Raw genomic sequence first — 23,702 nt, forward strand, 5'->3', positions numbered from 1 at the left:
ACAATTACAACGTTTGAAAAGATACTTAGATAAGTACATGAATAGGAAATGTCTAGAGGGATATGGACCAGGAGCAGGCAAGTGGGACTAGTTTAGTTTGGGATTATGATTGACAATGGATTGGTTGGACCAAACAGTCTGTTTCCTTGCTGAATGACTCTACTAGCTGCTTGATAGAATGCTTATTGGTGTGATGCCTTGACACTTTTTTTCCCACCTTGACATCTTGGGTACAGGAATTAAAAGAAAAGGACTTGCATTTATATTGCTCTTTCCCCAGTCGCTGACATCACTGTCTTGTAAAATACTTTGAGAAGTAGTTACAGTGTCTTGTTGTAGGGTCAAAAGCAGAAGCCAAATTATACGCAGCAAACTTCAAAGTGATGTGATAATCATCAGATAATCTGGGTCTTTGTGATTTAGTTGAGGGCTAAATATCGGCTCGGACACCATAAGAACTCTTCAGTTCTATGAAATTGTACTGTGGGATGCTTTTGATTCACCTGTAGGGGCAGAAGGAGATTTGGCTTGAAACCTCCTGCAAAAGACAGCACCTCCAGTCCATGGTAATCTTGATTTCTATGCTCAAACTGGTGTTGGATTTGATGCCAGATGTCTAGGGATTTGAGTGAACTGACCCACAAACTACAGGGAGTGGCGCAGAACGTCAATGTTGAATGTACCCGCGGTATGGCGGCGAAATTTCAATCTTTTAAAGCTTTCTTTTCTCCAAAATAATAATAACTTACTCGCAGCATTTGCAGGAGTACATTACAAAACATTTTGAATTGCAGAAAGGGCATTAAAATTCTGCTCTTTTTCCTTATGGCATGTTCCACTGCAGTGCCTCAACATAATTGCAACATTCTTAGTACCTACAACGCATGTCTCACGTAGGGCATACAGCCTGAGGGCAAATCATTTCCAATTCAATACTACAGAACACATGAAATAAAATTCAACTTTTCTCCATACAGGCTCCACGCTGGGGTCCCTCAATACAATTTGAAAAAAGCCAAGGTATTTGCAAAGTACATTCGATGTCAGGCATAAAACATGTGCAGCCCCTCAGTGTTCTCAGACTGAAAGACCCGTGACAGCAATTTTTCCCTGGTTGTGTTTCTGTAGAAGCTCCTTTAAAGTCTCAAGAAGATTTGTAGCTCGGGTTGTAGATGAGGTTGTAGACTTGCTCGCTGAGTCTGTGTGTTTGGTTGCAGACGTTTCGTCACCCTGCTCGGTAACATCGTCAGTGCGCCTCCAGTGAAGCGTCAGTGTTCTGTCCCGCTTGGTATTGATATATCTCGGTTTGCTGGGGTGGTTGGCATTGCTTCTGGTTTAGTTTTTCAGTGATTTGTACGTCGGTTCCAGTTCAGTGTGTTTGTTGATGGAGTTTCAGTTGGAATGCCAGGCCTCCAGGAATTCCCTGGTGTGCCTCTGTTTGGCTCATGCTTTTATGGGTATGTTGTCCCAGCTGAATTCGTGTTCTCCTTTGTCCATGTCTTTTGAGACCAGAGGCTCCTTCTCAAATTTCCTGTATTACAACAATCCAATCTGAAAGTGTCATAATTAGAGGTTCTATCATTCCACTCCACCCAATGATAATGAACAAGTTCTTGGGATTTTGCATAGCTTCTGTGCATAAAATAGACAAACATACAGGTTGGGGAAAGAAGTAGGTCTTTCAGCCCTTCAAAGCCTGTTTAATAAGATCATGGCTGATGTATTGGTGTTCCCAATACCACATTCCCATCTTGTTACATTGAGCTAGTGAGAAAGAAGGGTTGAAGCCAAGGAGAAACTATACCCATTGGAACTTAGAAGAATGAAGAGGGGGAATCTTATAGGAGCTTATAAAATTATGAAAGGAATGGACAAGAAAGAAGCAAGGAGGTTGTTTCCATTGGCTGGTGAAGCCTTAACTACAGAGCCTCAGAATGAGGGGGAAGCAGATTTAGGACTAAATTGATGAGGAACTCCTTCACACAAAATCTGTAGAATTCCCAGCCCAGTGAAGCAGTTGTGGCTACCTCATTTCTGATGAAGGGTCTAGGCCCGAAACATCAGCTTTTGTGCTCCTAAGATGCTGCTTGGCCTGCTGTGTTCATCCAGCTCCACACTTCGTTATCTCGGATTCTCCAGCATCTGCAGTTCCCATTATCTCTGAGGCTACCTGATTGAATGTTTTTGAGGTAAAGATGGATAGATGTTTGAACATTTTAGATTTTAGAGCCCACGAAAAGATCAGCCATGATCAGTGGTGCAACAGGCCCAAGGGCACGGGCCTACTCCTACTCCTTGTGTTCCTATAGACCACCCTCCCCCCGCAAAACCTTTTGACTCCCTGCCTGACACAAATCTATCTACTTTGGCTTTATATGTATGCAATGGTCCCAACTCCTCTATCTTCAGAGGTAGAGAATTCCAAAGTCAACCAACTCAGAAAAACAGTTACCTTCATGGCTAATCAAAAGGGGCTACCACTGATTTTTAAAACAGACCCTCATAGTTCTGGATTGAACCACAAGAGGATCCGCATCCTTTCACATCCACCTTGTCACCTCGACCCTCAACACATCCATCAGGTCACCCTTTACTCTTGTCAAGTAGAAATACTCCCAGTCTGAACAAGCTCATAAGAACACCCCGTCAATCCAAGGCTAAAACTCACACATCACAGGCGCTATATCCACATTACTAAAGTTACAAAAATACAGCTTGCTGAGAGTGAGCGCTTGGCTCTTTAAATGGTGTGGCTGGCTGAGTGACGGAAGCAGTAGCCAATACAATGGGAGAGGGTGGGGACTACTATCCAATGGTGCCTGGGGTTGGGGGTGGGAATTCCGCCAGTCCAGGTGACAGTGTAGGAGAGAGTTTGGAGCGAAAACTGGGATTGATCCTTGGGACTGGGTTTTGGAGGGGTGGGGGGAAGCTTTAGCTTTAGCTGAAAGGTGGTGGTGGGGTTTTCACAGGGAAAGCCTTTAGAGGGATGTGACCCTCCTGGGGAGGGGGGTGGGAGAGGGAGGGGAGTGTTGCTGGCAGCCGGACGGTGGAAGTTGGCTGGTTCGGATTTGTTCTGCCTGCCTGGAGATTTTGCTCCTGTTCTCTCTCTCTCTCTCTCTCTCTCTCTCTCTGTGTGTCTGTGTGTGTGTGTGTGTGTGAGAGAGAGAGAGAGAGAGAGAGCCTGTGGCTTTGAGCCGGGACAGCAGACGGGGCTCCGGATCGCAGCGCTGCCTGCTCTCGGGTGAGTTTGATCAGGGCTCTCTACCGTCCGCCAGACCCCCTGCATTCCTGCCACCTTCGCCATCCACCCCAACCCCCTCTCCCTCGCCCTCACCCCTGCAACAACCCCGATCGCTTTGTTGCTGCTGTTGTAAGTCCGTCCCACTGAGTTCCTGAGCTTCGGCTCCACAATCCCGATTCCTCCCTCACCACCCCCGTCCCAATCCCGGGAGTGATCCCGGGACGACTCCTGGCTGCTCCCCTCAGGGGGGAGGGGGCGGAAAGTTTCTGAATTGGGATCTTCCTCTGCAACTCAGGGAAGTTTCCGTTTGCCCATGTCCGGGGGGGGAGGGGGTCGTGTTATGGGGTGCTCAGTGAAGGTGCCCCAGGGAAGGGGAGGGGTGTTGCAGTGTAGGTGCCCTGGGTGGGGGGAAGGGGGTATAGTGAAGGTGCTCCTGGGGCGTGGGGGTAAGGGTCTACAGTGAATGTGCTCCTAGCAGAAGTCAGGAAGTTATAGTGACGGTACCCCTGGGGAGGGGGTGGTCAGGGGCGGGGTAAGAGTCAAGATGATCCCGGGAGGAGGGGTACAGTGAAGGTGCTTCTGGAGGAGGGAGAGGGTACAGTGAAGGTGCTCCTTGGGGAGGGGTTGTCAGGGGGTACAGTGAAGGTACTCGGGGGGGTTGCTCAGGGGTATAGTGAAGATGCTCCCGAGGGGGAGGGGAGACAGTGAAAGTGCTCCTGGGGGGGGGCGTTAAGGGGATACAGTGAAGGTGCTCCCGGGGAGGGGTTAGGGGGGACAGTGAAGATGCTCCGCGGGAGGGTGTCAGGGGTTACAGTGATGGTGTTCCTGGGGAGGGGTTGGGGGGGACAGTGAAGATGCTCCCGGGGAGGGGTTAGGGGGGACAGTGAAGATGCTCCCGGGGAGGGTGTCAGGGGTTACAGTGATGGTGCTCCCGGGGAGGGGTTGGGGGGACAGTGAAGGTGCTCCCGGGGAGGGTGTCAGGGGTTACAGTGATGGTGCTCCCGGGGAGGGGTTGGGGGGACAGTGAAGGTGCTCCCGGGGAGGGTGTCAGGGGTTACAGTGATGGTGCTCCCGGGGAGGGGTTGGGGGGACAGTGAAGGTGCTCCCGGGGAGGGTGTCAGGGGGTACAGTGAAGATGCTCCGGGGGGGGGTCGGGAGTTCAGCAGGGTGCCCCTGGGGAGTGGGGGTACGTTAAAGGTTCCCATGGGGGGGTGGCTCCCCACAGGAGGCACTGGGGCAGTAATTGCCGACACCAACTCCTTCGACTCTGTCTTGAAGCAAGTTTTGGGATAAACTGCAGGCAGGTCACTGTGCTGTTTATCTTAGTGACAGCTCCTCACTGACACATGTGGTAGATCGGCTCTTTCGGGAGATGGGGGGCGGCGGGTAGAGAAAGGGTTTTGTTCTCAGCCGCTCGGTGTGTGGGTTCTAAACTTCCTGGTGCCTTTATTCCACAGGCCGTGCTCTAGCTTGGGGGTCTGCTCGGCTAGGAGACGATGGGTTAAACACTGCAGGCGAACTCCGAGAGGAGCAGCCGCTGGCGCAGGGAGGAATATTGATCATCTGCGTTTGACCTGGAATTGACCGGGAAGCGGGGAAACTGACTGGAAACAATTTTTTAAAAATCGGTTTCACTTTGAAGGAACTTCGGAGATTGTTCGCTAGTTGCCTGGGAATCTCCCCCCCCCCCCCCAAACAAGCTCCCTGCCCAGGATTAGACACAGTATTGATACAGTAATAATTCTGGCTGCCTGTTTCGCTGGGGGAAACAATATAACGAGAATGAAGGAGTGAGATACAGCTCTGTGCGATTTCCCATGGGTGAACTGTAACAAACAGAGGATTTAAATATGGGTAGGGAACAGGAGCTGGTGCAGGCGGTGAAAAACGGCGATGTGTCCTCAGTGCACAAATTACTGACCAAGATCAAAGCGACAAAAAACAGTGAGTAACCTGACACCTTTTCTCTCAGTCTTTGCAAAAGCCACTCTTTGAAGCTTAGTGAATTTTTTTAAAACAGAAAACAAAACAATGTTGATTGCGGGCGATTTTAGAGAGCGTGCTTTTGTACTCGGTACCTTTAGAGAGCCGGAGGCTTCTTTTTAGTATAAAGTTGTGACTCCGTGTGTGTGTGGTTTGTTAGACTCGGTTTAATTGCAGGGCTGCACAGCGGTACAGTGGTGAAACTTGCCTCGCAATCCTGGAGAGGGTCAATGGATAGGAAGGGGGGCAGGCAGGTGGATATGGGCCCAATCGCCTGCTGCACTCTCTTCCGTTGTATCAGCCGGTATTGACTATCGGGCGTACAACAGGCGGTAGATCCCGTTTACGTCCAATTTCACCTCCACAATCTCCAAATATTGTTCCGCTTCCAATCCTAAAGAGCCTTCAGTTTCAAAGGATGTACTGAGAAGTTCCCAGTCACTGTGTGCCAATGTCTGCTGTCAGATCGCCCCAATCAGGGAATAAAAGTGACCTGGCCTTGTGTTAGGTTCAGGAAAACCCGCTTCTGTCACAATTAAACCCCATCCAACGGGTTTAAACTGCTTTTCGCAATGAGTTTCGAAGTGGGTGATTCACTGCTGGAGGGGCCGAATGGTTTACTCTTGTAGGAACAGAATTAGTCCACTGGGCCCAGGCAATGAAGGGACTATGGTGAACAATGAGCATGTCACTCACTGAAAGGTTCACCTCGGCGTTGGCACTGATTGATGGGAATGGCTAAAGATACACTAGACACAACAAAACCAGAAATTACAACAACAACCTGCGCTCATGCTGCGCCTGTACACACCCGCAGACATTTTCCAAGCTGCTGCACAGTGACATTTATCAGACAAGGAACCATCATGAGCCACAAAGATTTCGTAAATGAAGCTGAAGTATCAGGAACAACGTAAGTGAGGAGGAAAGGGAGACAGTGGAGTTTGTGGAAAAATTCGAAAGCTTTGCAGTGCAGGGTCAAGACTTAAACAAGGCCAGCAATTGTACTGCAGTTAAAAATTGGAGAAATTTGTTCACCATGCAGAGATTTCAGGACATTTTTGGGTCAGGAAGACACTCCAGCATTTGGGAAAATGGAGCCCACTGAGGGATTTGAAAACAAGGATGACAATTAGAAGATTGAGCTGATGCTTATCCTGAAGAGAGGAAAGGTGCACCTTCAGCTCAGTATTGAATTGATCTGCAGTGGATTGGACACCATCACTGAGCATCGACTTCAATGTGGTTTCATTTTTGATCAAATGAGAGGTCACACAACATCGGGTTGGAGATCACATAATGCCCAGTTACAGCCCAACAAGTTTATTTGAAAACACAAGCTTTCAGGTCCTCACTCTGGGGTAGAGTCAGGCAGAGAATTTATAAGTAAAAGATCAAAGCATCACACCATCGATGAAACAAACTGAAGATGCTGTCAGCACTTGCTCATTAGTGGCGTGGCCCTTTGATCTTTTGCCTAAATTCAGTGTCTGATACTACCCCTCTCGCTAACATCGAAGAAGGAGTGAGGCTCCGACAACTGGTGTTTTCAAATAAACCCGTTTGACTATAACTGGTGTAGCAAGGTGTAGAGCTGGATGAAAGCAGCAGGCCAAGCAGCATCAGAGGAGCTGGAAAGCTGACGTTTCAGGCCTAGACCCTTCTTCAGAAAAGGACCCTTTCTGAAGAAGGGTCCAGACCCAGAACGTCAGCTTTCCTGCTCCTCTGCTGCTGCTTGGCCTGCTGCTTTCATCCAGCTCTACATCTTGCTATCTCTTTTGATCACTGCTCCCCTTTTGGCAGGGCTTGTGTTTGCTCATTCCTTTACTGATTTTTTTGAAGCAACTCCAAATTTTTTCTACTGATGTTAAAGATGCTACATCGTAGTGAGTTGTTTATAAATTTTAAAAGCTGCTGCTTGTGGTCGATTAATCTCCGGGAAGGATTGCCGGACACGTGGTGGACACTTGAAACTGAGCTATGATATCACTGATAGAAAAGTGACATTTGTTTCGAAGTACATTCAGTGCAAATTTGCTGTCAACTCCAATTTATTTTTATAAAACGCCTTTTAGGCAAGAGCGAGTGACTTCCAAGTACCACTTTTCAGCTAATCCCCTAAATGCAACAAAAACAAAATTCTTACCTTTTATCTAACACCTTGCCTGGCCAAATTGCATTACAGCCAAATTTGTGAATGCGACTGCTGATGTAATGTGGGGAGGCCGAGTCACGTTCAGTGCAGCTGTGATGGAACAGTTTACATTAATGTGCTCCAAGCCCTATGTGTCTGGACAGTTTTCAACAGACAAACAGCTGGAGTAATAACTCACAGTGGATATCCCCCTGGAGACACTCCCTGAATTAAAGACTGAAGAGCTTATAACCTGTCACAATCCCAGATGTCAAGATTCTGCTATTATATTATTAAAGACTTCCTGGAATCCAAACCTTTCACTTCTCCTGTCTAAACCATGGTAACTTAGACTGTCAGCACTCTCATCTGTGAATCAGTAGGAACTCTCGAATAGTGTGCATAATCCAGGATGGCATTCTGGATGCAGTGATGAGAGAGGCTGCATTGTCAGAGGTACTCTGTTTGGGATGAGGTGGTAAATTGAGATTCCCTCAGTAAGTCCTGGGAGTTCATTGAATTGTGAGTTCATTGTGGAAGCAAGCCATTTGGCCTGACGAGCACACTGCCCCTCTAAAGAGCTTTATACCCAGACCCAATCCTCTCCCCAAAACCCTGCATTTTCACCTAGCTAACCCACCCGGCCTGCACACACTGCAATTTAGCACGGCCAATCCAGCTAAGCTGCACACCTTTGGATTTTGGAAAGAAATCAGAGCACCCAGAGCAAACCCATGCAGTCCCTGGGAGAATGTGCAAACTTCACACTTGACAGTCACCCAAGGCTGGAATCGAATCCAGGTCCCTGGTGCTGTCTGGTTGTAGTCTACATTGTGTGTGTATGTGTGTGTGTGTGTGTGTGTCTGTCTGTCTGTCTGTTTGTGATCTTTGGGTAGTGCTCCCAACTCAGTGCGTTTGCCAGTGTGATGCACAAAGTCAGTGTCGCTCTTGTCAAAAGAGTGAAAACTTGACGGATTGTCAGAGATGGTGAGAACTGCCGATGCTGGAGAATCTGAGCTAACACGGTGTGAAGCTGGATGAACACAGCAGGCCAAGCAGCATCAGAGGAGCAGGAAAGCTGACGTTTTGGGTCTGGACCCTTCCCGACCTGAAACGTCAAGCTTTCCTGCTCCTCTGATGCTGCTTGGCCTGCTGCGTTCATCCACCTTCACGACATGTTAGCTCAGATTGTCAGAGATGTTGACTTGGTTGGGATAGATTCCATTACTGGGCACATGGGTCAGTTCCAGATTGAAATTGGAACCATTTCCTTTCCCAATCTCTCATGCTCTCTCCTGCCAGTGTGCTCTGCCTGATTTTCCTTAGTTGCTTATTCCCAGGCTACTCCATCCATTGGATTAGGAAAATCCTCCCTGTTCCCCATCCTGGTTGCAGTATATTGCATATAGATCCCCAATTCAGGCAGTGCTGATGAGATGTAAATCCCTAGCAGGACGTCTTGCCTGTTCACTTTGGAAGTTATTTGGCTGGCCAAACACTTCCAGCATTTCCTGTTTTCAAATTTTGTTGTCTATTTTCTTTGTGCATTGTGTTCGGGTATCTCTAGCCTTCAAACCAGACCAGCTCCCAGTGTGAAAAGCCAAAGGCTTTATCGACATAGAAGCTTTGGGACAGCCAACAACTTCTTCTTTCTTTGTCCCATGCCCAACCGTGCCCCTGCTTCTGCAGTTAAGATACAAACCATCCTGACTGACTGTGGATATCCAGCAGGAAGCTGCATTCAAGAAAAAGGGACCTGTAACTTAACATTTTGGATCTCAAATTGCCTACTTTATAGCATCAAGGTCATCCTGGAATCCAAGCTCCTGGCTTGCAGTATGTCAGCCTGTGTAACTCAGTCAACACCTCTCCTCAGAGTCACTGCAATCGAAAGACCTTAGCGTCAGCCTAGGTTAAGTGAGTTCAAATCTCACTCTGGAGATTTTTGTCCACACACTAGACAGATGTTCCAATGCATCAGTGAGGGAGTGCCAGACTGTTGGAGTTGGCATCATTTTGGTTGAGCTGGTAAACATCATCCTTCGATGCTGCCCACCAATAATCCCTTCCTCACCTCTCACCCTTGTTAAGGATAGGGAAATACTGCCAGGCGTATCCCCTGGATTAAGGAATACCTTCCTACTGAGTGGCATTTGCCTGCCCAGGTGACTGTAGCTTGCTGTTTCCTCTCTGGCTGTCAGCTTTAAATAACAGTAACCACAGCTGCTGCTTCAGTGTCCCTCCCTACTCTGGCTAGGGAACATGATCTCACCGTCAACGACGTCTTGGATGATGCTGGTCTGAATGCCAAGAGTGCTTGTTAGAAAGGACATGATGCAACAGTGAAACTATCTGCAAGTGTGGTGAAGCAAAAAGCCATTGAGTAATGAAGTCACAATGGGAGACGTAACTTGTATTAGATTACCTTCTGCTCTCCATATCCACAGATTTTGAACTGAAAGTAATTTTGATACATATTTTCCAGAGCTAAGTGTTTTGGATGTCAGAGCTCGAAATGAAGAACCTTTTACAGAGTCACAGAATGCTTCCAAAGTTTATTGAGAGAAGGTGATGCTCAGTGCACAGTTTATTTAACAGTTTGGCTCCCCTTTAGACAGAGAGAGAGAGAAGCACAGACAGGGATACAGTTCGTTTCCACTTCTGACTCCATTTTGATTTAGCCCCTTCTCACTCTCCCTACCACTCCCTCACTTTTGATGGTTCGCATTGCCTGTAATAAGATTTGCAGGTTAATTGCGAATTGGCTACGCGGGTGATTACTGATGGTAGTTAACAGGAGAGACAAAATTTTTTAAAAAATGACAGAGTTTGGTGGTGGGAATGTTGCTCAGTTACGTGTGATAATACTATTGTGTGGTTCTATATAGGGAGGCAATGGTGACTGGTATTGATTCTGAAATAATATTGCAGAAACCTGCATAATAATCTTGGAACCCAGGTTCAAATCTGACCTCAGCCAGTGGTAGGGATTGAATTCAACAAAATCTGGAATGCAAAATCTAGCGACAACCTGATTCGATTGTTGGAAAACACTAATAGTGCACTTCTGCATGGGTTGGAGTATATTATTTCCCCCTCTAATCAAATTCCCTCCCTCTCCCACATGTTTGGTGCTATTTCACTGCTCCCTGGTGGGCTTTGTAGGACCTTTGTTAATTGGGAGAGTTGGTGATTAGCAATGGTGGGTAATGATGGAAAGTGATTATTAGTGTTTTATTGGAGGGGGTGGGAAGCCATTCATTTGTGTGATATCACTTGTAACTATCAAAGAACAGAAAAAGGAGCAGTGTTCTAAGCACATGGTATCCTTCAACACCCTTGATGCCATGAGAGGTGGGCATTGCAAGGGCTTGTATGTTTTATATACCCCTTTGACTCTGTTTTAATTTAGTCCCCTCCCTTTCTTCCAACCCTCCCCTAAAAGTAAAGAGCTGAGTTCTTCAGATAATTTTATGGAAGGATAATAAATAGACAAAAACTGTGTTGTTCTTCAAGGGGAAGTTGCTTTCTGTACAGGGAAAGGTGGAAACTAATATTTAGTGCTAAATTGTAAATTTACAGCAATACCATCTGAAAGTCTTTTGTCAAATTCAACATATGGATTTTATTTTAGAAAAACTGGATCCTTTTGCTTAGTGAGCTAGAAGTAGTATTTGTAGTGGAATTGTGTTCATTGATCCAACCTTATGAACGTGGCTGTTAGGGGTCATCATGTGGACCTGGCCATCCTGTGATCATCTGAAATTGCCCTTACCAGTCCTCACTGGTAAGTTAAACTGAGAGCAGCCTGATAACTAACTCCAGAATTAGCTCAGTAGTGTAGAACGTGAGTGTTATTGAGAAAACATACATTTTGCTGAAGTTTTTAAGCTAACAGTCATCGGAATAATTCACAAGGAGTACCAAAATAAAACAGCATTCATACCCTGAGAGCAGAGTGCTGATTGGTTAGAAAGTGGACTCAGACTGGTAGAGGCATTGTAAAAGAGAATGTACCAGTTAATGAAGACTGACAGTTAACTGTCAAGATTGGCTTAAAAATTAAAATGGGTAGATTGACTGTGACTGTGATTGGCCGGTGTATTACACAGAAAAAATAACCAGAAAATGGTTTTATTGAGTTGAAACAAGCACAAGAACTTAAAAGAATTTCTTTCTGTCAGCAAAGAATGGGGCTCTTTAGATTAATATATGAAACTTCCCATGCAAACCAGTGCCTGCAGTGTAAGCCCAACTGACAGTTGTAAACTGGCTGAGTGTGTAATTTTTCACTGATGGTTATTTAGAAAATACTGCCCAATCACAGAATCCTATCCAATGATGGGTGCCGTATTGAATATTACAAGCATTTGATGGTTGGGTATGGTTAGTACAGTGTTCATTGTGAACATCCAATACGATTTGCTCTACGGTGGGATCCCCACTTCTTAGGTGTGTGCGTGTGTGCCCCATTTGTCCATGGTTTGCATTCCCTGCAGTGGAGTGACTTAAATTGCACAGGAAAAATGTTTGTCTTATCCATGGGCTGCTTCAAAATAAATTATTCCAAGTGAAATGCGAGCTAAGAAATTTACATTCACAAATATAGCCATAACACTTGTCTCACAGGCCACCCCAGTATTTGGATAGTTAGAACATTTTCTGCTTCAAATTCTCTCCAAATGGCCAAGAACAAAATTTCTCTTGCATTTCCATTCCACCCCAGCTGTGCCTGACTAATTAATGCTGAGAACACAAGCTGCTAATGCGCAGACCACAACAAGCACAAGTCTTCCAGACGCTTCTCATCTGACGAGGCTCATTAGAATTGGCAGTTTTCAAGCCCTGGACTGGTCTCAGGGTGTAACTTGCCCCTTGTGTCTCCTTCAGTTGCCACTCGTGTTTCCAATTTGGCTCACTGTGTTGTGCCTGGAAACCATCCACCTCCTGCTGTAGGTTCCGCCTTTCCCTGGAGTGATGCTCCACAGGCACTTAACACCTTTCTGCTGTGAGCCCAGACTCGGAGTCGGGCCCTCCAGTTAAAATTTATCATGTTGTCTCCTGGTGGATAGTGACAAACATACGAACATGCGTGTGCACGCGCGCACACCCTCACTTGCGTTCTTGCTCACACACTTTTTCCCTCTCTCTTTCTCAGGCACCCAGTCACTCAAATGTCACACATGCTCACACTCACTCACTCCTCCCCCGCCCTCACTGCTCCCTCTCTTACCTTCCAGCATGGGTTATTGGATGGGACACAGATTCTTTTCGATTCCCCTTGGTAAGAGTATTGAGGAAAATCGGCACCACACTGGGATTTGGTTCCAGACCATTCCGCTGTATGGAAGTTTGTTTACACAGATCCTTTACTGAGCGAGCTGGGAGCAGTGATAAAGGGAGGAACCTACTTACTAACTGAAAGAACAATGTATTCCCAGTCAGAGAGATATGAGGAGGAGGAGAATCTTCAGCTATCACAAAGCAAAATCCCCTCAAAGCGGATACACTAGGGACTGAGCTTGGTGTATGACTATCCTTTAGAACGATACGTGGTAGGACATTGGACAGTGAAATAAGAACAATAGAATAGAAATTTATTGTCACGTATACTTCCTACATATATACACAATTACTGCCCACATCAATGTCAGAAGTCAAACATAATATTGATTTAAAAAAGTTGAATTAAAACAAAGTTCATCACAGTTCAGTTAACGAATCTTGGGCACAGGGAAAACCGATTTTAGGAATGATAGAATACCCTGAACACACAGAAGGGATAAGATCACCATTCTGGGACTAAACCCCCACGCCAGGCCACTGGAATTGTAGGCTGGAAGCCTCTGCTGAAGAAGACCCACCGTGTTGGGCCGGGACCACCATTCCTGGACAAGACTGCCTACCAGGCTGCCGGAATACCTGAAATACCAAGGATGAAGAAGACCTCCACGGGTTCGGGGGGTTGGTGGTGGAAGAGACCTCTGTGCCAGAACAAGAGTACAGCATCCCGGGAGAGGGTGTACGTTCCCGGGTCTAGCCATCGTGCCACATAAGGAAAACTGGGCAATTATTCCGAATCCCTTCTCTTCCTGTCTCACTCCTCAGTAACTTTACTTTGACAGGGTTGGCGAGGGGCACACACCTTGACTTCTTCGCTATGCGTTTGGTTACCGTGGTGTGTGGCAATTTCTGAGGCAGTGAGGTGCTTCAGTTCAAATAATACAGGAGGAAATGACACTTGTGAAATAACTGATCCAGCCACAAGGATCTGAACTCGCCGGACCCAAACTCTGCTGAAGTTCATCCACAATCTCAAACAACTAAGTGTTCCATGGAGCTCTGTTCCGATGAACACATGCATCGGTTGCGAGTGAGATGGGATTGCCAGTATCTGCCCGGGTATAATTGGTGTAAGGGTGTGCTGGTGGTTGGCGATTCCAGGGTGATGTGCTGGTATGGTTGGAGCAGTTGTTCCCCTCAGTGAGCCTGCTTGAGGGAGCAGATTTATCCCTTCGCACGGTTTGAATAGATTGGAAGGACCCGGGTTATCTTCACTGAGTACCTCGAGCTAACCCGCAAGGGAGGAGAGGTTAATACACTGCCTGCCAAACAGCTCCAAATGCAGTGTCCATATCGACAGTGTTACTGGGAGAACTTCCTTCTCTGCTCATTTCCTGTCAACTCGCCAACATGTTTGTTTTTCCTACAGAATCCCTACAGTTCAGAAGCAGGCCATTTGGCCCATTGAGTCCACACCGACCCTCCAAAGAGCATCCCATTCTTGTAAGCCTGCATTGCCCATGGCTAACTCACTTAACCTGCACATCCCTGGACACAACGGGGCAATTTAGCACGGCCAATCCACCCCAAACTGCACAACCCTGGGCACTATGGGACAATTTAGCATGGCCAACCCACCCTAAACTGTGCATCTTTTGGACGCCTTAGTGTATACGTTGCCACCCATAACTGTCAAAGGGAAGTAGGAATTTGAAGTGGGAAGAAAAAGGAATAGACAGCGCCATGGAGAAAGACATGTCAATGGGAGTGAATGGTTAGTTTTAGGCGAGTGTTGTTTATCCGAAGAATTTTCCAATGTGGCTCAGTCCCTATGATTTAGGACTCATTTGACTTAAACTGGAAATGAATTATTAGGCCGCTTTACTGCTTTTAGCAGGTATATGTCCCTTCTTCACTTTGCCAGCTGTTGGGATGCCTGTGTACCAGGAAAGAGAGCTGTTCCTAACACTGGCGACATTCAGTGTGATCTCTGCCCAGCTGGAGGGGCCTGGCAGCCTCCAATTTTGCTGGCTTTTTATTTGTGAGCGCGAGAGCAGAGAGGGTTTTTGGATTTGCTCATCTGCCCCGTGATGTCACTGGGCGTTCCTTTGGAAGACATCGAGCAAGTCCAGGGTTTTACACCACCCTTCCTTCCACCTCTGCCGGATTTGCTTGGCCTCTTTCGAAAGGAAATCATTGCAATGGAAATGTACACCCGCTGTACTGTCAGATGAATGCAGAGTGCAGCTGTTTTACATGAGCAAGGACAATTAGGCTCTCAAGCCTACTCCACCAGTGAGTAAGATCATGGCTGTTGTCTCCTGCCTTTTGAGAGGAGAATTTCCTCCTTATTTCTGTCTTTCAGTGGGTAACTCCTTGTTTTGTGAACTGCTCCCCCCGCTTTTAGATTCCACCAACACGGGAAACATCAGCGTCCAACCTGCCCAGCCCCATTCGAAACCTTTTGATTAGGCCACCTCTCACTTGCTCGACTTGTGGCATCAGTCCAAGCTGCTGAGAAAGTAGCCACTTCCTCCAGAAATCTCTCCATTGAGGTTTCTCTGAACTGCTCCCAATGCAGGATTCTGATGCCTGTATCGACAGCGTAGGACTTCCTTCCCCACTCGTTTGCTGACATCTCGGCAATGTGTTAGTTTCTTAGTACACCAGTTGTCATCACAGAATCATTTTGTGGAATCCCTATGCTGTGGAAGCTAGCCATATGGCCCATTGAGTCCACGCTGACCCTCCAGAGAGCATCCCATCGAAACCCATCCCCCTATCCTATCCCTTTAACCCTGCATTTCCCATGGCTAACTTGCACATCCCTGGACACTGTGGGAAATTTAACGTGGCCTGCCACCCCAACCTGCACATCTTTGGACTGTGGGAGGAAACTGGAGCACCCAGAGGAAACCACGGGGAGAAGGTGCAAACTCCACACAGTCGCCCGAAGGTGGTATCAAACCCAGGTCCGTGGCACTGTAAGGCAGCAGTGCCACCACTGAGCCACCATGCTGCCCCTGAGTTTTAATTTTTTTAGTGACAAAAATCAACTTGGTGCATCTTGTCATCTTGTAACAGTGACCACATGCCCATTCTGTATAGCACATTCAAGTCTTGATGGGGTGGCTTATAAGGTTCTTTAAGGATTGGATGGGTCTAGGCCAAACCCCATTTGTTCTTCCTACCCAGTACTTTTCCCTGCCACTGGAGAGGAACAAGGTGCTCAACACTGACTGCTTTTTCTTACCTTTGCAAACCAAAGATTTTAGTAGCTTCTTTGGGGAGTGTCATGATAAAGCCACTCTATCAAGGGAGACCATGTCATTCAAGTAACAACATGGAAGAAAAAAAAAACCCTGAAGAAAATCTAATTGTAGATTTTGTCTTTCTGAGCCTGATTTCTGTCAGGCAGAAGGGAGTGAAGCGCCGCTGGAGACAAATCTGCTGCAGAGAGCCGGAATAACATGAGGGTCTAACACAGCGAGTGCATTGACCGAACGCTGAAATGTTTCAGTTGAAATGAAAGTTCAGACAAAAGGAATGCATAATTCACCTATTGCATGGCGAAGTGGGTCTGCCATACAGCCCACTCCTGATGTTTTTGTGATCTGGTTGGCCACAGTACCATGTATCGAAGGAGTAAGTGGGAGGATCTGTTGAGTTTGGTGCTATGTTGAAGTTGGGAGGCACTCCTTAAAGATGTACATGATCACCCGAACATGAGAGTGCAGCATATATTTAACAAAAAAAAGGACTAAAATCTATAATTCCCTCACCTGCTCCCTAATCTGGACCCTGCCTGGGCCTCGGCTTTATAAGAAGTGATGGATAGTTAGGAACTCTCTGTCCAGTTGTCTTTGACAGTCTCAAAGATGTGTGACAACAGGGTATTTGACCTTCAGGGGCATCAGCCCAGCCCAATTCACAAAGATGCTCTTCATGGTTTGAGTTATTGAGTTCAGGGTAATTCCTTCACAAAATGATAGCCCAGATGTCACCAGACTGAGATCCAATGTGCCGGCCTGCATTAGGTTTTTGGGACCTGAGTGTCTCCCTGGTTAGTGCTACACGCTACAGCACTAGGACGGGGCACAGTTAAGGCTTCACAGGCTGGCAGTTGGGAAGGAAATGAACAGTGTGAAAGATTTGAGCCCAGGTACTGAGAATCAAACATTGGGTACAGGTTCACACTCAAACCCCGCACCATCAGACCTTGACCTGTCCGTCTTCCCTGGACTGACCTATCCCCTCCCTACCTCCCCACCCACACCTTCTCCACCTATCTTCTTTACTCTCCATCTTCGGTCCGCCTCCCCCTCTCTCCCTATTTATTCCAGTTCCCTCCCCCCATCCCCCTCTCTGATGAAGGGTCTAGGCCCGAAACGTCAGCTTTTGTGCTCCTGAGATGCTGCTTGGCCTGCTGTGTTCATCCAGCCTCACATTTTATTATCTTGGAATCTCCAGCATCTGCAGTTCCCATTATCTCTGATACCATCAGTGGTGTCATCTCCTGGGCGTGACATTAAGCTGACATCACTTGCTGTCTCTCAGCTGGAGCTAAAAGAATCTTTGGCCTCATTTCATTAGAGCAAAAACTTTCTTCCCAATGTCTTGGCCAATGTACCTAGCCAAACCTGCATGATGATTTTTGAAAAAAGTTCAACATTGCATCTGGTCCTTCCCATGAGGCCTTTTTATGGGATCTTGCTGTGTACAAATTGGCTGCCGGCTTTCTTGACGCCATTTCATTGGCTGTAAGGAGCTTTGGAATGGCCTGAGATCGTGAAAGATGCTGCAGAGATGCAATTCTTCCTTTCCTTTCGGCTGAAGTGAACACCTGAGGATTATGCTGTGCTTTAGAGCTAGTAGGAACTGCCGATGCTGGAGTCTGAGATAACAAAGTGTGGAGCCGGAGGAACACAGCAAACCAAGCAGCATCAGAGGAGCAGTAAAGCTAACGAAATGCTCCTCTGATGTTGCCCGACCTGCTGTGTTCTTCCAACTCCACACCTTGTTATGCTCTGCTTTAATAGCTCTGCAGGCATCTGGGGGAGTAGGACACAGTGCCATTCAACCTCTTTGAGCCTATTTGATCATTCAGTTAGATCTTGCCTGATCGGTGCCACAACTGTTAACCTGCATTTAATTTGTTTCCCAAAGCTTTACATTGGCCACATTGTGTTTCCAGCTTTCAGAAGCCACCGGGTGTTCACCCAGGTGCTGCTGGCGCTATTAAGTGCGATGTTTGCCAACAGAATCTCAGAGCGTCAGTTCGCTAGAGACAGACTTGAGGTAGATTGAGGTCAATGAATGTTTCTCATGTTGGATTAATGAGCAAATTGCCATGTGGATGTTACCCTGGATGTGAGTTTGCTCGCTGAGCTGGAAGGTTAATTTTCAGACGTTTCGTCACCATTCTAGGTAACATCATCAGTGAGCCTCCGACGAAGTGCTGGTGTTATGTCCCACTTTCTATTTATCTGGTTAGGTTTCCTTGGGTTGGTGATGTCATTTCCTACGTTGGTGATGTCATTTCCTGTTCTTTTTCTCAGTGGGTGGTAGATGGGCTCCAAATCCATGTGTTTGCTGATGGAGTTCCGGTTGGAATGCCACGCTTCTAAGAATTCCCGTGCGTGTCTCTGTTTGGCTTGTCCTAGGATGGATGTGTTGTCCCAATCAAAGTGGTGTCCTTCCTCATCTGTATGTAAGGATACGAATGATAGTGGGTCATGTCGTTTTGTGGCTAGTTAATGAACAACTAATGAACTTAAAAGACCCTATACAGACAACAAACAAAACAAACGTCATCTACAAAATACCTTGCAAGAACTGTGACAAACACTACACTGGACAAACTGGCAGAAAGCTAGCCACCAGGATACATGAACATCAACTAGCCACAAAACAACATGACCCACTATCACTAGTATCCTTACATACAGATGAGGAAGGACACCACTTTGATTGGGACAACACACCCATCATAGGACAAGCCAAACAGAGACACGCACGAGAATTCCTAGAAGCATGGCATTCCAACCGAACTCCATCAATAAACACATTGATTTGGAGCCAATCTACCACCCTCTGAGAAAAAGAACAGGAAATGACATCACCAATGCAGGAAATGACATCATCAACCCAAGGCAACCTCACCAGATAAATAGAAAGCGGGACATAACACCAGCGCTTCGTCGGAGGCTCACTGATGACGTTACCTAGAATGGTGACGAAACGTCTGAAAACGAACCTTCCAGCTCAGCGAGCAAACTCACATCCAGAGCCTCAACCTGAGCTACAAATCTTCTCAAAACTCGCTAGATGTTACCCTGTTAATGAGACACAATGGTGTTGAGATGACATGGGTTGAAGGACATAACCTAACGTAACCATCTTTCTCACCCCCCCCAACGCCCTCCCCCTTTCCACTTTGCCGTACCAGTAACATTGGCCTTGGGCAGCAGGCTGTACCCAGAAGGGACCAGCTAACTCCAAGCCTGCCCCAAGTGGTAGCTGCAGATTAAGGGGAGGGGGTACCTCAGTCCAGCTTCCAAAGATATGTTTTGTGAAAATAAGTCCGAATAATCTGATTGCCAAGATGATTAATCAAGCACTGGCCACCCTGTTACAGGAAAGATATCATTAAATTGGAGAGGGTTCAGGAGAGATGTGCCAGGATATTGCCGGGAATGGAGAGTTTGAGATATAAAAATAGGCTGGATAGGCTGAGACTTTTTTCATTGGCATGTGGGAGGTTGAGGTGACCCTTATAGAGGTTTATAAAATCATGAGGGGTATCGATAAGGTGAATGACAAAGGTTTTTATCCTAGGGTGGGGAAGTTCAAGACTAGGGGGTACATTTTTTAAGGTGAGAGGAGAAAGCTTTAAAAAGGACATGAGGGGCAATTTTCTTACAGGTAATATGGTTCGTGTGTGGAAATGAACTTCTAGAGGAAGTGGTGAATGTGAGTAAATTAAAATATTTATAAGATACTTGGTTAAGTACACAAATAGGAAAGGCTTGGAGGGACATGGGCCAAACAAAGTTTGGGAACATGTTTGGTGAGGAATGGCCGAAGAGGCCGTTTCTGTGCTGTATGACTTTGTGACTCGATGACACAAGGCCAGGGTTCAGTTCCTGGCTTTGCTGTGAGACAGCCAGGTCACTCTGAATGTAGTCTCTCACACACCAAGGGGGCATAATGGTGTGAGGTATCAGAGGGCAATGAGAGAATCTTAGTAACGGTGACAATAAAAGGGAAGAGAGCTAGAGGGCATTGAGTTAAAATGATGAGCAAACAAATGGAAATTTGGTGGCAGCAGAGTCAATTGAGACATTCTGAAGAATGTGGACAGTGAGATGGATGCAAAAGGTGTGCAAGGATATGGGGGGAAAGGCAGGAGGTTGGTAGTAGGAGATAGAACTGGTGCAGACATGATGAGCCAAATGGCCTCCTCCTGCAATGTAATAATTCTGTGCATGCCTTCAGGAAGGGGAGAAACCTGACTGAATCTGTATTCACTAGCTGGCAAATCGGTAACCGAAGGGCACAGATTTGACATCATTAATTAAAGAGTGGAAGATGGGAGGTTTTTTTTAAACAAGTTGAGAGTGTGTGGTAGGAGCAATTTCAATAGTTACTTTCCCAAAAGGAGTTGAATAAATGGTTATCAAAGAAAGTTTTAAAATACGAGGGCTTTAAGAGCCGGGGCTGTAAGACGAATTGGAATTCTCTTTCAAAGAGCTAGCAGTAGCAGGATGGGCCAAACGACCACCTTCTAAGCTGTAAGGTATTTTGATTCAATGATGTAAAAGAAAATAAAAACCAGATTGACGTGGCTATTTTTCTGAGGGTTAAAGCCACCTAACAAAGGCCGTGCTATAAATCTCACAGACGGCATGTATGATCAGAGATTCTGGTTGTGGAATAGTGTGAACCGCGTACTATTGTTGTGCAGGGTGGGATGAGCCAGCAGCTTGCTGAACACCTCCTCCTTGGCTGCTCAAACACACACCCCTATCTTTCCTTTTGGTTTGCGTCTCATGGAGCGGTAGCTTAGCCCAGCTGACTGGTTCTAACACGTCAAGCCCATGCCTGTCTTTCCTCAGTCAGCACATCCTGTTACAGGAGAAATCTGAGGCACTGAAGAATAACCTCAGCAATTCCACCCCAGGGGAATGACCTAAGTTGGGGGGTGTAGGTAAAAGCAACACTTTCCGTTAGAGAGAAAGGCAAGGAAAGCACGACAGGGTGATGTTGATGCTGGCCATTCAAGAGAAATAGCAACTTGTATTTTGGAAGACACCAAGTTTGAGGAAGGAACTGCTTCATTGCATTGTGAAAGTTTTAAAAAAGTCGATAATTTAGCCAGCCTGGTCCTGAGAAAAATGGCCATTTCAAACAGGTTTTTATTTACTTTTACGTCACAGATTCAAAGTACCTTACATCCTCAAAGGTAGTTGTTTGGCCCATCCTGTTACTGCTAGCTCTTAGAAAGAGAACTGCAATTCATCTCATAGCCCCAGCGATGACCCCTTGTCTTTTATAACTTTGTTTGACAACCATTTACTCAATTCCCTTCAGGAAAGTTATGACTGAACTTGATCCTACCACACACACTGTGATCGCAAATCACTCTGTTAAATAACTCCCCATCTTCCATTCTTTAACCACTGATCTTAACCTTGTGCCCTCTGGTTACCAATTTGCTATCTACTGGATACAGGTTGGGTCAGGTTTCTCCCCTTCCTGAAGGCATGCACAGAAGCACACAATTTTTAATAATTCCTAACCAGTGAAAGAGGCTGAGAAAGGGCTTCTAGATACTGGTGTTCATTTGCAGGTCATTTAAATGTAAGACACTTATAGAACCTCTACAGGTTGGAAGCAGGCTGGTTGGCCCATCGATTCCACATGGGCCCTCTAGAGAGCATCCTAACCAAACCCGCTCCCCTACCCTGCCTCTGTAACCCTGCATTTCCCCTGGCTAACCCACCTAGCCTGCACATTGTTGGACTGTGAGAGGAAACCAGAGCATCTGGAGGAATGCACGGGGAGACAGTTGCCCGAGGGTGAGATTGAGCCCAAGTTCCTGGCGCTGTGAGGCAGCAGTGCTAACTGCTGAGCCACCGAGTAACCCTGAGAGCTGAGATAGATTTTTAATCAGTAAGGGAATCAAAGGTATTGCGGACAAAGCAGGAATGTGGATCTGAGGATTAGCAGATCACATGATTTCATGAGTTGTAGAGCAGACTTGATGGGCCAAATGGCCTACTTCTACTCCTGTGTCTTATGGCCTTATATTGAGAAACACAGCGTCTCGTCATTTATCTTGCTCCTGCTGGTGGGATCTTACTGTGCACATTTTGGTCTCTGAGTTTCTTGCATGATGGCAGTGCCAATTCCTTCAAAAAGTCAAATAAAACCCCCATTTTTAAGTTCTCTCCTTCTCGACTCACCATCCTGACTTGGAAATCTATCGCTGTTCCTGGAATTCCCTCCCACCTGCACTCTTGATGCTCCTACACCACGAGGAGTACAAGGGTTCAAGACGGCGGTTTGCCGCCACTGTCTTGAGGGGCAATTAGGGACCGGACCATCCCAGCCAGCAGTAACTAGATCCCTTCGACAAATTAAAAATAAAACACCTTGTGATATCCTGTGATCATGAAAAGTGCTATTTAAATGCAATCTGTCTTCATTCAGACGGTTTTTCGGCGAGGAGCTTGAAAGCAGAAACTGTGTAGCGTAATTCATTGTCACTTTTCATGTGAAGATGGACTAATATTGGGGGAAAATATCACCAAAAGTGAAAGGCAGGGGAGTGAGAACACTTCAGGCACAGACTGAATGCTATATGTCGTATTTCCTGGAATTGCTAAGTTTCAGGGACAATTTTATTCAAAGCTTACCACAAGTTGGGATGAAATTGGGATAGTTGGAGGGAACTGAATTCTGCTGGTTGCAGATTCTAGGACTAAGGGCAGAATTTAAAAAAATTACAGCCACATGCTTCTGGAGTGACTCTGAGGAAACTCTTCCACGCGCGCGCACACGGTGCTGGCAGCAATCAATACAAGATCAGTTCTTAAAATAAATCAATACTTTTAAAGTTGTTTTTTTCATGGTATTGAGGGACGTGGGACAAAGGCAACTGAATAAACTTTGGTCATCGGTCATCCATAATCTCATTGTTTGGCAAACAATGTGAAGAGCCCAGAGTTATCTACTGTAGTGATTGGAACCAGGTGGATCTTACTGACTGAGGTCCTCAATTGGACCTCAATTGTTATTAACCTGGGCCAAACAGGAAGCCCTGGCTGACCAATGTAACCAGGGGATTTAGATTCCCCTCCGTTCAGGGGACTGACCCTGAGCTGGCTGGTCACAGCCGGTGTACTGTGCACGAGCAATTAAAGGGGTGACTTGGTGATGAAATACTGGCCTATATGCTGTCGTTTCACCTCTGTATTATGAGATTCACTGTCAGGAATTTATACATGCTACTTTTTGGTTAAGGCGACGTTTGCAGTTCTTTGTGTAAATTTTTTGACATTCTGTTATCAAAAAGGTTATTGCGGCCTCTGCGAGGATTAGAAAGGATTCAGTGGGATGATCCCAGGATGGGAGGCTATCGTTCGGAGAAAATTGACAAACTTCCATTTGCTGCAGGAGGGAGATTAAGAGGGATCTTAAACAAAAATGAGAGGATATGAAGGATACGCAGCAAAAAAATGATTTATGTCAATTGATGATTGACAAGAGGATATATGTTTGTGATAAGTACTTGAAGCATAATGAGAGAGGTTAGAAGTAATGTTTATTGCCAAAAACTACTGCATTTGTTGAAGTTGTGCATCGTATATTCATCAGTTTAGTTTGCAAGAATATCAGCCAAAAAGGGGAATTTAAAAAAATATTTACATGAGAAGCATTCTTTACATACAGCATAAACATCTTGTTCTCCATTACATTGGTATTTTTGTGGATGAATTTGGTGAATGCAAAATTCAAACCTTTGATAAGTTGTGATTGTTTTTCAGTAATACTCTT

General features: G+C 46.2%; 1 protein-coding gene across 2 annotated transcripts in view; it reads left to right on the forward strand.

The window, feature by feature from the left end:
- The first annotated feature begins 3,034 nt into the window (after positions 1-3,034).
- LOC125463608 (caskin-2-like) overlaps positions 3,035-23,702 on the forward strand; it is a 281,692-nt gene continuing 261,024 nt past the window's right edge. For both annotated transcript variants that reach the window (XR_007249868.2, XM_048555091.2), the window contains exons 1-2: positions 3,035-3,241; positions 4,699-5,185. Coding sequence is in view for 1 of the 2 variants with exons in the window: in XM_048555091.2 (XP_048411048.1) it covers positions 5,092-5,185 (94 nt within the window). In the remaining variant the exon portion in view is untranslated. The remainder of the gene's footprint in view (positions 3,242-4,698; positions 5,186-23,702) is intronic.

The sequence above is a fragment of the Stegostoma tigrinum genome, chromosome 22 (assembly GCF_030684315.1).
Source record: "Stegostoma tigrinum isolate sSteTig4 chromosome 22, sSteTig4.hap1, whole genome shotgun sequence".
Classification (NCBI taxonomy): Eukaryota; Metazoa; Chordata; class Chondrichthyes; order Orectolobiformes; family Stegostomatidae; genus Stegostoma; species Stegostoma tigrinum.